Here is a 16671-nt window from a genome sequence, read left to right on the forward strand (position 1 = left end):
TTGATTACAATCAGGATGGTGTGACTGCAAGGCGGTTAATAAAGATGTCACCTCAGTATGAATCAAAGGCTGATAGAAAAACTGCATTGAAGATACTGGATACAGCAGCAGCTGCTCAGGTAGGGATTTATATGACATATCACCAGTCTGCTTTAACCCTTAAGATGTCGTAGAGTTCAAATCCATGCTAGGTTACTTGGCTAATCAAAGATAATGAATAGAATAACAGAATTCATGACATGTTGATATCAAATTTGGTTTACTCAGAGATACACGCAAGTGAGTTCATAATGTTCTGCTGGTATTTAGTCTAGTTTCTATTCAATATGAATTATGATAACTATGATCATCCCCACTCACTACGTCTAGTCAAAATCAAATATTTTACTAAACCCCATGCTGGGCGAAGGGTAAACATTGTATGTCAGTAGTCCATCACAAATTAACAGGCAGTTGTAATTGGTTTACTTCCTCTAGACAATTGTTCATTAATATTCAATTAGTACAGTGCTACTAAACTAAAATCACATGGGGACATGTATGAATGCTGTGGGGGTAGCACAGATTTCTGTGCTACAGTAACGACCTTGACTAGATGTCATGAGTGGAGATGATCGTAGTAATCTTAACTCGTATAGGAACTAGACTAGCTGTTATTTCATCCAAGAAAGTTAAATAATAGAATCCTTGACATGTAAGCATCAGTAAATGTTCTATATATGATTCTGACACTTATCAAAGGGATCTGTTATGGTATTTCTACAAGGTATATATTTTTGTCACACCACATACTGACACTTACACATCATAGGGATCTGTTGTGGTATTTCTACAAGGTATATATTTTTGTCACAATTTTTTATCCACAGGCTGAGCTCTTGACAGCAGCATTTCTTGTTATTGCACAAAAATACCACAAGAAATGGATAGAGCTGGCCAAAAAACTGGACATTTTGAACTTCCAAATCAAGACAATATCTGAAAAGAATCCTGGTGATAGTACCAAACAATGCTATGAGATGCTAGTCCTGTGGAGTCTCAAGAATTTCTACGATACAGACCTGTTTCAGAAATTACTTGCAATGCTTAGAAGTTGGAGGAGTTATAAACTTGTCAGTAAGTAACTAGCTATATTGCATATACTATAACCTATTGTAAACATATTTATTTTGATACATGAAAAGTTAAGGCAGACTGGCAATTAAAGATGGACTCTAGTTTGGTAGACAGAGGATGGACTTTAATTTGGGAGACAGAGGAGATACTTTAATTTGGTAGACAGTGCCAAGGGAAAGCAGAGCCTACTTGTAAGTTGGTTGGCCCACTGGTTGGCCCACTGGCTGGCCCACTAGTTGGCCCACTGGTTGGCACACTGGTTGGCCAGTGATATCAGTGCAAATGTTGTTGACACGTTTCACAACATCTTAACATAGAAATATGATAACTTGTGACATATTTTAGCAGGAAACTTTTTTTGTGAGTATTCAGCTAAAATAAATCCAGTGCCAAAAAACAGGACTACAATAATTGATTTCTAAGTTTGTCATGACCCAATAAACCCTATATGAAGTGATATCAATATAACATCCTAGCTGTATAAACACAACTTGTCAGATTGTAATCTCACAACATCACAAATGCACATACGAGTAAAAATTATGATTTATTGCTGAAATTCAGGACTTTTAATAAATCAACAGATTCATAATACATGTAGCTTTACTTTGAAGCCGTACATAATTCTATGTTTTTTGTAACCCAACCAATCCTATATTTATTTAATCAGGCAAAATAATTTCTAAGAATGATACCAGAATTTAAAAAAAAAACCAAAATAGCTCTTATCTAAATAATAATTTATTTTATAATCTATTTTATAACTATGTCTTTCACTGTTTGGATACATATCTACATACAGAACTTAGTCACTTTATAACTATGTCTTTCACTGTTTGGTTACATATCTACATAACAGAACTTAGTCACTTTATAACTATGTCTTTCACTGTTTGGTTACATATCTACATACAGAACTTAGTCACTTTATAACTATGTCTTTCACTGTTTGGATACATATCTACATAACAGAACTTAGTCACTTTATAACTATGTCTTTCACTGTTTGGATACATATCTACATACAGAACTTAGTCACTTTATAACTATGTCTTTCACTATTTGGATACATATCTACATAACAGAACTTAGTCACTTTATAACTATGTCTTTCACTGTTTGGATACATATCTACATACAGAACTTAGTCACTTTATAACTATGTCTTTCACTATTTGGATACATATCTACATACAGAACTTAGTCACTTTATAACTATGTCTTTCACTGTTTGGATACATATCTACATATAGAACTTAGTCACTTTATAACTATATCTTTCACTGTTTGAATACATATCTACATACAGAACTTAGTCACTTTATAACTATGTCTTTCACTGTTTGGATACATATCTACATACAGAACTTAGTCACTTTATAACTATGTCTTTCACTATTTGGATACATATCTACATAACAGAACTTAGTCACTTGATAACTATGTCTTTCACTGTTTGGATACATATCTACATACAGAACTTAGTCACTTTATAACTATGTCTTTCACTGTTTGGTTACATATCTACATACAGAACTTAGTCACTTTATAACTATGTCTTTCACTGTTTGGATACATATCTACATACAGAACTTAGTCACTTTATAACTATGTCTTTCACTGTTTGGATACATATCTACATAACAGAACTTAGTCACTTTATAACTATGTCTTTCACTGTTTGGATACATATCTACATAACAGAACTTAGTCACTTTATAACTATGTCTTTCACTGTTTAGTTACATATCTACATAACAGAACTTAGTCACTTTATAACTATGTCTTTCACTGTTTGGATACATATCTACATAACAGAACTTAGTCACTTTATAACTATGTCTTTCACTGTTTGGATACATATCTACATATAGAACTTAGTCACTTTATAACTATGTCTTTCACTATTTGGATACATATCTACATACAGAACTTAGTCACTTTATAACTATGTCTTTCACTATTTGGATACATATCTACATACAGAACTTAGTCACTTTATAACTATGTCTTTCACTGTTTGGATACATATCTACATACAGAACTTAGTCACTTTATAACTATGTCTTTCACTATTTGGATACATATCTACATATAGAACTTAGTCACTTTATAACTATGTCTTTCACTATTTGGATACATATCTACATAACAGAACTTAGTCACTTGATAACTATGTCTTTCACTGTTTGGATACATATCTACATACAGAACTTAGTCACTTTATAACTATGTCTTTCACTGTTTGGATACATATCTACATACAGAACTTAGTCACTTTATAACTATGTCTTTCACTGTTTGGATACATATCTACATACAGAACTTAGTCACTTTATAACTATGTCTTTCACTATTTGGATACATATCTACATAACAGAACTTAGTCACTTTATAACTATGTCTTTCACTGTTTGGATATATATCTACATATAGAACTTAGTCACTTTATAACTATGTCTTTCACTGTTTGGATACATATCTACATATAGAACTTAGTCACTTTATAACTATGTCTTTCACTATTTGAATACATATCTACATACAGAACTTAGTCACTTTATAACTATGTCTTTCACTGTTTGGATACATATCTACATACAGAACTTAGTCACTTTATAACTATGTCTTTCACTGTTTGGATACATATCTACATATAGAACTTAGTCACTTTATAACTATGTCTTTCACTGTTTGGATACATATCTACATACAGAACTTAGTCACTTTATAACTATGTCTTTCACTGTTTGGATACATATCTACATAACAGAACTTAGTCACTTTATAACTATGTCTTTCACTGTTTGGATACATATCTACATAACAGAACTTAGTCACTTTATAACTATGTCTTTCACTGTTTGGATACATATCTACATATAGAACTTAGTCACTTTATAACTATGTCTTTCACTGTTTGGATACATATCTACATACAGAACTTAGTCACTTTATAACTATGTCTTTCACTGTTTGGATACATATCTACATACAGAACTTAGTCACTTTATAACTATGTCTTTCACTGTTTGGATACATATCTACATAACAGAACTTAGTCACTTTATAACTATGTCTTTCACTGTTTGGATACATATCTACATACAGAACTTAGTCACTTTATAACTATGTCTTTCACTGTTTGGATACATATCTACATAACAGAACTTAGTCACTTTATAACTATGTCTTTCACTGTTTGGATACATATCTACATACAGAACTTAGTCACTTTATAACTATGTCTTTCACTATTTGGATACATATCTACATAACAGAACTTAGTCACTTTATAACTATGTCTTTCACTGTTTGGATACATATCTACATACAGAACTTAGTCACTTTATAACTATGTCTTTCACTATTTGGATACATATCTACATACAGAACTTAGTCACTTTATAACTATGTCTTTCACTGTTTGGATACATATCTACATATAGAACTTAGTCACTTTATAACTATGTCTTTCACTGTTTGAATACATATCTACATACAGAACTTAGTCACTTTATAACTATGTCTTTCACTGTTTGGATACATATCTACATAACAGAACTTAGTCACTTGATAACTATGTCTTTCACTATTTGGATACATATCTACATACAGAACTTAGTCACTTTATAACTATGTCTTTCACTGTTTAGATACATATCTACATACAGAACTTAGTCACTTTATAACTATGTCTTTCACTGTTTGGATACATATCTACATACATAACTTAGTCACTTTATAACTATGTCTTTCACTATTTGGATACATATCTACATACAGAACTTAGTCACTTTATAACTATGTCTTTCACTGTTTGGTTACATATCTACATAACAGAACTTAGTCACTTTATATCTATGTCTTTCACTGTTTGGATACATATCTACATACATAACTTAGTCACTTTATAACTATGTCTTTCACTGTTTGGATACATATCTACATACAGAACTTAGTCACTTTATAACTATGTCATTCACTGTTTGGATACATATCTACATACAGAACTAATTCACTTGATAACTATGTCTTTCACTGTTTGGATACATATCTACATAACAGAACTTAGTCACTTTATAACTATGTCTTTCACTATTTGGATACATATCTACATAACAGAACTTAGTCACTTTATAACTATGTCTTTCACTATTTGGATATATATCTACATACAGAACTTAGTCACTTTATAACTATGTCTTTCACTATTTCGATACATATCTACATACAGAACTTAGTCACTTGATAACTATGTCTTTCACTATTTGGATATATATCTACATACAGAACTTAGTCACTTTATAACTATGTCTTTCACTGTTTGGATACATATCTACATAACAGAACTTAGTCACTTTATAACTATGTCTTTCACTGTTTGGATATATATCTACATAACAGAACTTAGTCACTTTATAACTATGTCATTCACTGTTTGTATACATATCTACATAACAGAACTTAGTCACTTTATAACTATGTCTTTCACTGTTTGGATACATATCTACATAACAGAACTTAGTCACTTTATAACTATGTCTTTCACTGTTTGAATACATATCTACATAACAGAACTTAGTCACTTTAATTTATCTCTATTTTTTTCATTTCAGATCAAGTTATTGTTAAGTATCATGAGAGGATGCAGGAGATCTTCAAAAACAAGAAAGTCTGATTTCAGTTGATATATGTATGTATCATCTAGTGTGCCAAAGAAGAACAGTATTTCAATTTACCAAAGATAATCGACATCAAGAAATCTTGAGTACCCTCAGTCTGTAACTATAGCTAAAATAATGTTGGTTTGGCGTTTTCACTCCTGTAATGTGACATGTTTTACTCACACTTAGACAACTTCTAATGCAGAAGATACAATACCATAGGTGTCATGTACTGTGGGGATGTAGAAGTAGTCAAGTTGATATGTTGATTATCAGTTAGAAAATAAACAATTGAAGCCATTTATATATATATGTAACCATCAAGTCCATGTGTAATGGTTATCATCAGAGACCTGTTTCTACTGCTCTGAGAAAAATAGCAATGATTATCAGTGTTCAATGTGATTGGGCAAAGGATCCTGCTGTGTTTGTTGTCTCTGCTATTGTTACTGTAGAGTTGAAATATGTCTATCTTTGTGTCAAAAATGTAAGGTCCCATGAGTGCAAAACCAAACCAACATCATTTTAGCTGTAAATAAATGCTCGTCAGAACATATACGGTAAATGAAAACTCAATTCAGACTTATTTCTGGCTTTAGGACACCTGTATTGATTTATTTTTAATGTGTCAAGTGCAGAATGACATTTTTACAAGGTTTTAATTTTGGGCAAATCATTTAGGTGCTATTTTATCACCTAAAATCACATGTAAGTGGATAGCGGTAATCGATACAAGTGTACTAAAGACAGAAATAAGTCTGACTGGACTTTTCCTTGATAGCAGTAATTGACTCCAGTGTGAGTAGTAAAGGTAGAAATAAGTTGGACTGGACTTTTCCTTTACAGAAATCTTTGATCAGTCAGCTCTATTTAGATCATACAACTTCCAATTCATGTTTATACCAAGAAATATTGTAGAAAAAACTGACAGATTTGATGTTATATCAGATTCACATATTTTACATTGTCATTTTAGGTTTACTTATTCTCAGTACCTGTAATAGCATTTTACCTTGCGCTAGAGAGTCAAAATAGAACGAGAAGGTTGACTTATTCTCAGTACCTGCAATAGCATTTTACTGAGTCATATTAGAGGGTCAAAATAGAACAAGAAGGTTGGCTTATTCTCACATGTGCCTGTAGTAATGCATGTGAAGCGGAAGTTGTTGTGTCGACCAAGAAATTGAATGGTTGTTATTTTCCAGAAACCTAGGTGGTAGAATTCTGGTGCAGGTACCAAGAATTGTCAGGCACATATTCTTTCCAGAATCAAAGCAAATTACTCCCAAAATAGAAAATAAATATTGCCTTCTGAATGCAAATTGAGGTCACTGTATGGGTCACTAGTTTATACCATGTCATGTGACATGATCTAAGCCAATCACTGAAGGCTTTATGAAAATGATGTAAAATTGATGTTAGTGGTCAGTTTTATGTATTTGACACTTAGACAATTTGAACTTCAGGCACTTTGTATTACCGGTATGTATTTTTTTAAATTGTAAGATAACTATTTTGTATAAAAAAATAGACACATAAACACACACCAGTACAAAGGTTGTAAGGCCTACCGTAATAAAAATAATTGTATGGTTCTGATTACGCTCAATATTAGAATAGGTGGAGTAGATAGATTTTTTTATTTTATTTTATAATATTTCTTTTTCATGTGTGAGTGTCTAAGTTCAGGTTTTCCATTCTTTTCCAAATGGTCTCTGTGTTGTTTATTTCTTCCCGTAAGATGCACAGCCATTATAGATTGAAAGAATAGTTTTACATTGTCTTTATAAGTTGATGTCAGTTTCTGAATCCACTATTTCTCGTGAGACTTCACAATTTTTGCAATTTTGTTATTTTTTTCTCGAATACTTTAAAAGAAGTTTAGGGTTGGTAGTGAAAAAGTAGATAGGGTCGGGTAACCGGAACCAAACACTTATTTTTTTAGGCCTAATATAGCTGTACTTTTATGTAATAATATGTTAACTAGAAAGTCAGTAAATATCATTTACTAATTCAGAAGTGTACATTGAAAGTCTTTTTTATATTTCTATTGTAATGTCATTAAATGAGAGCACTACTCCTGGGAATAAAGACATTTTCATTAAATGTTATTTCTTGAGTGTCATTTCATGATTTGACATCAGGCTAACCTTTAATAATTCTATATTCCCCATCATGACCTGACTAATATATCCATGTCTTTTTATAATTTGTAATTTATTTGAGTTGGTTCTATATCACTGACAGTGGGGCAGTGGCCCTGGTAAACCTTATGCTTGCACTATGATGCATGTACACACACACACACACACACACACACACACACACACACACACACATATACATACATACACACACACATACACACACACACATGTACATACATACACACACACATACATACATACATACATACATACATACATACATACATACATACATACATACATACATACATACACAACACCTGCACAGGTGTTCATATGGGTATTACAAGCACTGTAATTGTCTCTTGTGGTTTGCAAGGCTTTCTTTTGTTCAAACATACACCGAATGTTACCGAGAAAACCATGATTTGCTCTTCAGGAATCATCGGCCTTTGCTTCTTTGTTTGGTGTGTATGTATGGATGTATGGATGTATGTATGTATGTAATAAATGCCGTCCGGGTAAATACACGCTTTTCCCTGATTGGTCAACTATCAATCGAAATTTAACGCCCACGCCGGAGTATGTATGTATATATGTATGTATGTATGTATGTGTGTATGTATGTATGTATGTATGTATGTATGTATATGTATGTATGTATGTATGTATGTGTGTATGTATGTATGTATGTATGTATGTATGTATGTATGTATGTATGTATGTATGTATGTATGTATGTACAAATGTATGTATGTATGTATGTAGTTTGCGAGGCTTTATATTGTTCAAACGTACGCCGAATGTTACCGAGAAAACCATGATTTGCTCTTCGGGAACCATCAGCCTTTGCTTTCCGCGGCAACACCAAACAAAGAAGCAAATGCCGACGATTGCCGAAGAGCAAATCACGGTTTTCTCGGTAACTTTCGGCATACGTTTGAACAATAGAAAGGCTCGCAAACTTCCAGAGACGATTACAGAGCTTATAAGCCCCCTATGAACACATCGGAACCATACCCGTCACCTCTAGGCTTCTATCTTTACTGTGGTGCTAACGGATACCTGTAATTTTCTATTTCATCGCCTCATGAATAAAAAAAATCAGAATGTCTTAAAACTTCTCACGATTAGGCGCTGACCAATGCATGAGGGCGCCCAATCACGGCCAACCATACACTCAGATACATTATTCGCCCCCCACCCCATTGTTTATATATCTCTGTGAAGGAATGGGCTTTCATGATGCATACTGCTATCTACCTTATATTCATATTTGTATTTTGTTGAATAATTTCCCATCGCAGATATATATTAACCTTAAATTATCAAAAATCAATTCTAAATTTTATGTTTCTGTATTAAAAACTTCTAACATCATATTATTGGCCTGGGTCATGGGCACGGGGAAAACGACTTCTTACGTAAGAGGTGAAAAATGCCAGTTTCTTTGTTTTGCCAATAGCAACAGGTGATACCAGAATCGACCCATCCCGACCCGGTCCGGTCAGTATAGTATGTTGTAATGGGCGCCCTCACGCATTGGTCAGAGTCTAATCGTGAGAAGTTTTTAAGACATTCTGATTTTTTTTATTCATGAGGCGATGAAATAGAAAATTACGAGTATCCGCTAGCACCACAGTAAAGGTAGAAGCCTAGAGGTAATGGGTATGGTTTCGATGTGTTCATAGGGGGCTTATAAGCTCTGTAATCGTCTCTGGAAGTTTGCGAGGTTTTCTATTGTTCAAACGTACGCCGAAGGTTACCGAGAAAACCGTAATTTGCTCTTCGGGAACCATCGGTCTTTGCTTCTTTGTTTGGTGTAGCCGTGGAAAGCAAAGACCGATGATTCCCGAAGAGCAAATCACGGTTTTCTCGGTAACTTTCGGCATACGTTTGAACAATAGAAAGCCTCGCAAACTTCCAGAGACGATTACAGAGCTTATAAGCCCCCTATGAACACATCGGAACCATACCCTTTACCTCTAGGCTCCTGTCTTGCCTGTGGTGCTAACGGATACCTGTAATTTTCTATTTCACCGCCTCATGAATAAAAAAAATCAGAATGTCTTAAAACTTCTCACGATTAGGAGCTGACCAATGCATGAGGGCGCCCAATCACGGCCAACCATACACTAAGATACATTATTCGCCCCCCCCCCCCATTGTTTATATATCTCTGTGAAGGAATGGGCTTTCACGATGTATACTGCTATCTACCTTATATTCATATTTGTATTTTGTTGAATAATTTCCCATCGCAGATATATATTATCCTTAACTTATCAAAAATAACATCATATTATTGGCCTGGGTCATGGGCACAGTGAAAACGACTTATTACGTAAGAGGTGAAAAATGTCAGTTTCTTTGTTTTGCCAATAGCAACAGGTGATACCAGAATCAACCCATCCCGGCCCGGTCCGGTCAGTATAGTATGTTGTAATGGGCGCCCTCACGCATTGGTCAGAGTCTAATCGTGAGAAGTTTTTAAGAAATTCTGATTTTTTTTATTCATGAGGCGATGAAATAGAAAATTACGAGTATCCGTTAGCACCACAGTAAAGGTAGAAGCCTAGAGGTAATGGGTATGGTTTCGATGTGTTCATAGGGGGCTTATAAGCTCTGTAATCGTCTCTGGAAGTTTGCGAGGTTTTCTATTGTTCAAACGTACGCCGAAGGTTACCGAGAAAACCGTGATTTGCTCTTCGGGAACCATCGGTCTTTGCTTCTTTGTTTGGTGTAGCTGTGGAAAGCAAAGACCGATGATTCCCGAAGAGCAAATCACAGTTTTCTCGGTAACTTTCGGCATACGTTTGAACAATAGAAAGCCTCGCAAACTTCCAGAGACGATTACAGAGTTTATAAGCCCCCTATGAACACATCGGAACCATACCCGTTACCTCTAGGCTTCTATCTTTACTGTGGTGCTAACGGATACCTGTAATTTTCTATTTCATCGCCTCATGAATAAAAAAAATCAGAATGTCTTAAAACTTCTCACGATTAGGCGCTGACCAATGCATGAGGGCGCCCAATCACGGCCAACCATACACTCAGATACATTATTCGCCCCCCACCCCATTGTTTATATATCTCTGTGAAGGAATGGGCTTTCATGATGCATACTGCTATCTACCTTATATTCATATTTGTATTTTGTTGAATAATTTCCCATCGCAGATATATATTATCCTTAACTTATCAAAAATAACATCATATTATTGGCCTGGGTCATGGGCACAGTGAAAACGACTTATTACGTAAGAGGTGAAAAATGTCAGTTTCTTTGTTTTGCCAATAGCAACAGGTGATACCAGAATCAACCCATCCCGGCCCGGTCCGGTCAGTATAGTATGTTGTAATGAGCGCCCTCACGCATTGGTCAGAGTCTAATCGTGAGAAGTTTTTAAGAAATTCTGATTTTTTTTATTCATGAGGCGATGAAATAGAAAATTACGAGTATCCGCTAGCACCACAGTAAAGGTAGAAGCCTAGAGGTAATGGGTATGGTTTCAATGTGTTCATAGGGGGCTTATAAGCTCTGTAATCGTCTCTGGAAGTTTGCGAGGTTTTCTATTGTTCAAACGTACGCCGAAGGTTACCGAGAAAACCGTGATTTGCTCTTCGGGAACCATCGGTCTTTGCTTCTTTGTTTGGTGTAGCTGTGGAAAGCAAAGACCGATGATTCCCGAAGAGCAAATCACGGTTTTCTCGGTAACTTTCGGCATACGTTTGAACAATAGAAAGCCTCGCAAACTTCCAGAGACGATTACAGAGCTTATAAGCCCCCTATTAACACATCGGAACCATACCCATTACCTCTAGGCTTCTACCTTTACTGTGGTGCTAACGGATACCTGTAATTTTCTATTTCATCGCCTCATGAATAAAAAAAATCAGAATGTCTTAAAACTTCTCACGTTTAGGCGCTGACCAATGCATGAGGGCGCCCAATCACGGCCAAAAATACACTCAGATACATTATTCGCCCCCCCCCCCCATTTTATATATCTCTCTGTGAAGGAATGGGCTTTCATGATGTATACTGCTATCTACCTTATATTCATATTTGTATTTTGTTGAATAATTTCCCATCGCAGATATATATTAACCTTAAATTATCAAAAATCAATTCTAAATTTATTAAAAACTTCTAACATATTATTGGCCTGGGGCATGGGCACGGGGAAAACGACTTATTACGTAAGAGGTGAAAAATGTCAGTTTCTTTTTTTTGCCAATAGCAACAGGTGATACCAGAATCAACCCATCCCGGCCCGGTCCGGTCAGTATAGTATGTTGTAATGGGCGCCCTCACGCATTGGTCAGAGTCTAATCGTGAGAAGTTTTTAAGAAATTCTGATTTTTTTTATTCATGAGGCGATGAAATAGAAAATTACGAGTATCCGCTAGCACCACAGTAAAGGTAGAAGCCTAGAGGTAATGGGTATGGTTTCGATGTGTTCATAGGGGGCTTATAAGCTCTGTAATCGTCTCTGGAAGTTTGCGAGGTTTTCTATTGTTCAAACGTACGCCGAAGGTTACCGAGAAAACCGTGATTTGCTCTTCGGGAACCATCGGTCTTTGCTTCTTTGTTTGGTGTAGCTGTGGAAAGCAAAGACCGATGATTCCCGAAGAGCAAATCACAGTTTTCTCGGTAACTTTCGGCATACGTTTGAACAATAGAAAGCCTCGCAAACTTCCAGAGACGATTACAGAGTTTATAAGCCCCCTATGAACACATCGGAACCATACCCGTTACCTCTAGGCTTCTATCTTTACTGTGGTGCTAACGGATACCTGTAATTTTCTATTTCATCGCCTCATGAATAAAAAAAATCAGAATGTCTTAAAACTTCTCACGATTAGGCGCTGACCAATGCATGAGGGCGCCCAATCACGGCCAACCATACACTCAGATACATTATTCGCCCCCCACCCCATTGTTTATATATCTCTGTGAAGGAATGGGCTTTCATGATGCATACTGCTATCTACCTTATATTCATATTTGTATTTTGTTGAATAATTTCCCATCGCAGATATATATTATCCTTAACTTATCAAAAATAACATCATATTATTGGCCTGGGTCATGGGCACAGTGAAAACGACTTATTACGTAAGAGGTGAAAAATGTCAGTTTCTTTGTTTTGCCAATAGCAACAGGTGATACCAGAATCAACCCATCCCGGCCCGGTCCGGTCAGTATAGTATGTTGTAATGAGCGCCCTCACGCATTGGTCAGAGTCTAATCGTGAGAAGTTTTTAAGAAATTCTGATTTTTTTTATTCATGAGGCGATGAAATAGAAAATTACGAGTATCCGCTAGCACCACAGTAAAGGTAGAAGCCTAGAGGTAATGGGTATGGTTTCAATGTGTTCATAGGGGGCTTATAAGCTCTGTAATCGTCTCTGGAAGTTTGCGAGGTTTTCTATTGTTCAAACGTACGCCGAAGGTTACCGAGAAAACCGTGATTTGCTCTTCGGGAACCATCGGTCTTTGCTTCTTTGTTTGGTGTAGCTGTGGAAAGCAAAGACCGATGATTCCCGAAGAGCAAATCACGGTTTTCTCGGTAACTTTCGGCATACGTTTGAACAATAGAAAGCCTCGCAAACTTCCAGAGACGATTACAGAGCTTATAAGCCCCCTATTAACACATCGGAACCATACCCATTACCTCTAGGCTTCTACCTTTACTGTGGTGCTAACGGATACCTGTAATTTTCTATTTCATCGCCTCATGAATAAAAAAAATCAGAATGTCTTAAAACTTCTCACGTTTAGGCGCTGACCAATGCATGAGGGCGCCCAATCACGGCCAAAAATACACTCAGATACATTATTCGCCCCCCCCCCCCATTTTATATATCTCTCTGTGAAGGAATGGGCTTTCATGATGTATACTGCTATCTACCTTATATTCATATTTGTATTTTGTTGAATAATTTCCCATCGCAGATATATATTAACCTTAAATTATCAAAAATCAATTCTAAATTTATTAAAAACTTCTAACATATTATTGGCCTGGGGCATGGGCACGGGGAAAACGACTTATTACGTAAGAGGTGAAAAATGTCAGTTTCTTTTTTTTGCCAATAGCAACAGGTGATACCAGAATCAACCCATCCCGGCCCGGTCCGGTCAGTATAGTATGTTGTAATGGGCGCCCTCACGCATTGGTCAGAGTCTAATCGTGAGAAGTTTTTAAGAAATTCTGATTTTTTTTATTCATGAGGCGATGAAATAGAAAATTACGAGTATCCGCTAGCACCACAGTAAAGGTAGAAGCCTAGAGGTAATGGGTATGGTTTCGATGTGTTCATAGGGGGCTTATAAGCTCTGTAATCGTCTCTGGAAGTTTGCGAGGTTTTCTATTGTTCAAACGTACGCCGAAGGTTACCGAGAAAACCGTGATTTGCTCTTCGGGAACCATCGGTCTTTGCTTCTTTGTTTGGTGTAGCTGTGGAAAGCAAAGACCGATGATTCCCGAAGAGCAAATCACAGTTTTCTCGGTAACTTTCGGCATACGTTTGAACAATAGAAAGCCTCGCAAACTTCCAGAGACGATTACAGAGTTTATAAGCCCCCTATGAACACATCGGAACCATACCCGTTACCTCTAGGCTTCTATCTTTACTGTGGTGCTAGCGGATACCTGTAATTTTCTATTTCATCGCCTCATGAATTAAAAAAATCAGAATGTCTTAAAACTTCTCACGATTAGCCGCTGACCAATGCATGAGGGCGCCCAATCACGGCCAACCATACACTCAGATACATTATTCGCCTCCCCCCCATTTTATATATCTCTCTGTGAAGGAATGGGCTTTCATGATGTATACTGCTATCTACCTTATATTCATATTTGTATTTTGTTGAATAATTTCCCATCGCAGATATATATTAACCTTAAATTATCAAAAATCAATTCTAAATTTATTAAAAACTTCTAACATATTATTGGCCTGGGTCATGGGGACAGTGAAAACGACTTATTACGTAAGAGGTGAAAAATGCCAGTTTCTTTGTTTTGGCAATAGCAACAGGTGATACCAGAATCAACCCATCCCGGCCCGGTCCGGTCAGTATAGTATGTTGTAATGGGCGCCCTCACGCATTGGTCAGAGTCTAATCGTGAGAAGTTTTTAAGAAATTCTGATTTTTTTTATTCATGAGGCGATGAAATAGAAAATTACGAGTATCCGCTAGCACCACAGTAAAGGTAGAAGCCTAGAGGTAATGGGTATGGTTTCGATGTGTTCATAGGGGGCTTATAAGCTCTGTAATCGTCTCTGGAAGTTTGCGAGGTTTTCTATTGTTCAAACGTACGCCGAAGGTTACCGAGAAAACCGTGATTTGCTCTTCGGGAACCATCGGTCTTTGCTTCTTTGTTTGGTGTAGCTGTGGAAAGCAAAGACCGATGATTCCCGAAGAGCAAATCACGGTTTTCTCGGTAACTTTCGGCATACGTTTGAACAATAGAAAGCCTCGCAAACTTCCAGAGACGATTACAGAGTTTATAAGCCCCCTATGAACACATCGGAACCATACCCGTTACCTCTAGGCTTCTATCTTTACTGTGGTGCTAACGGATACCTGTAATTTTCTATTTCATCGCCTCATGAATAAAAAAAATCAGAATGTCTTAAAACTTCTCACGTTTAGGCGCTGACCAATGCATGAGGGCGCCCAATCACGGCCAAAAATACACTCAGATACATTATTCGCCCCCCCCCCCCATTTTATATATCTCTCTGTGAAGGAATGGGCTTTCATGATGCATACTGCTATCTACCTTATATTCATATTTGTATTTTGTTGAATAATTTCCCATCGCAGATATATATTAACCTTAAATTATCAAAAATCAATTCTAAATTTATTAAAAACTTCTAACATATTATTGGCCTGGGGCATGGGCACGGGGAAAACGACTTATTACGTAAGAGGTGAAAAATGTCAGTTTCTTTGTTTTGCCAATAGCAACAGGTGATACCAGAATCAACCCATCCCGGCCCGGTCCGGTCAGTATAGTATGTTGTAATGGGCGCCCTCACGCATTGGTCAGAGTCTAATCGTGAGAAGTTTTTAAGAAATTCTGATTTTTTTTATTCATGAGGCGATGAAATAGAAAATTACGAGTATCCGCTAGCACCACAGTAAAGGTAGAAGCCTAGAGGTAATGGGTATGGTTTCAATGTGTTCATAGGGGGCTTATAAGCTCTGTAATCGTCTCTGGAAGTTTGCGAGGTTTTCTATTGTTCAAACGTACGCCGAAGGTTACCGAGAAAACCGTGATTTGCTCTTCGGGAACCATCGGTCTTTGCTTCTTTGTTTGGTGTAGCTGTGGAAAGCAAAGACCGATGATTCCCGAAGAGCAAATCACAGTTTTCTCGGTAACTTTCGGCATACGTTTGAACAATAGAAAGCCTCGCAAACTTCCAGAGACGATTACAGAGTTAATAAGCCCCCTATGAACACATTGGAACCATACCCGTTACCTCTAGGCTTCTACCTTTACTGTGGTGCTAACGGATACCTGTAATTTTCTATTTCATCGCCTCATGAATAAAAAAAATCAGAATGTCTTAAAACTTCTCACGATTAGGAGCTGACCAATGCATGAGGGCGCCCAATCACGGCCAACCATACACTAAGATACATTATTCGGCCCCCCCCCCCATTGTTTATATATCTCTGTGAAGGAATGGGCTTTCATGATGTATACTGC

At 36.4% G+C, this 16671-nt stretch overlaps 1 protein-coding gene across 1 annotated transcript; it reads left to right on the plus strand.

Annotated features, from left to right (window-relative positions):
- Nucleotides 1–30: 30 nt before the first annotated feature.
- LOC144450428 (uncharacterized) lies at nt 31–6016 on the plus strand. The gene is made up of 3 exons (XM_078141028.1): nt 31–119; nt 870–1116; nt 5736–6016. Exons 1-3 carry the CDS (start codon nt 45–47, stop codon nt 5795–5797), a joined length of 384 nt encoding a protein of 127 aa, XP_077997154.1. The 5' UTR covers nt 31–44; the 3' UTR covers nt 5798–6016.
- Nucleotides 6017–16671: the final 10655 nt, after the last annotated feature.

Source organism: Glandiceps talaboti, chromosome 20 (genome assembly GCF_964340395.1).
Source record: "Glandiceps talaboti chromosome 20, keGlaTala1.1, whole genome shotgun sequence".
Lineage (NCBI taxonomy): Eukaryota > Metazoa > Hemichordata > Enteropneusta > Spengelidae > Glandiceps > Glandiceps talaboti.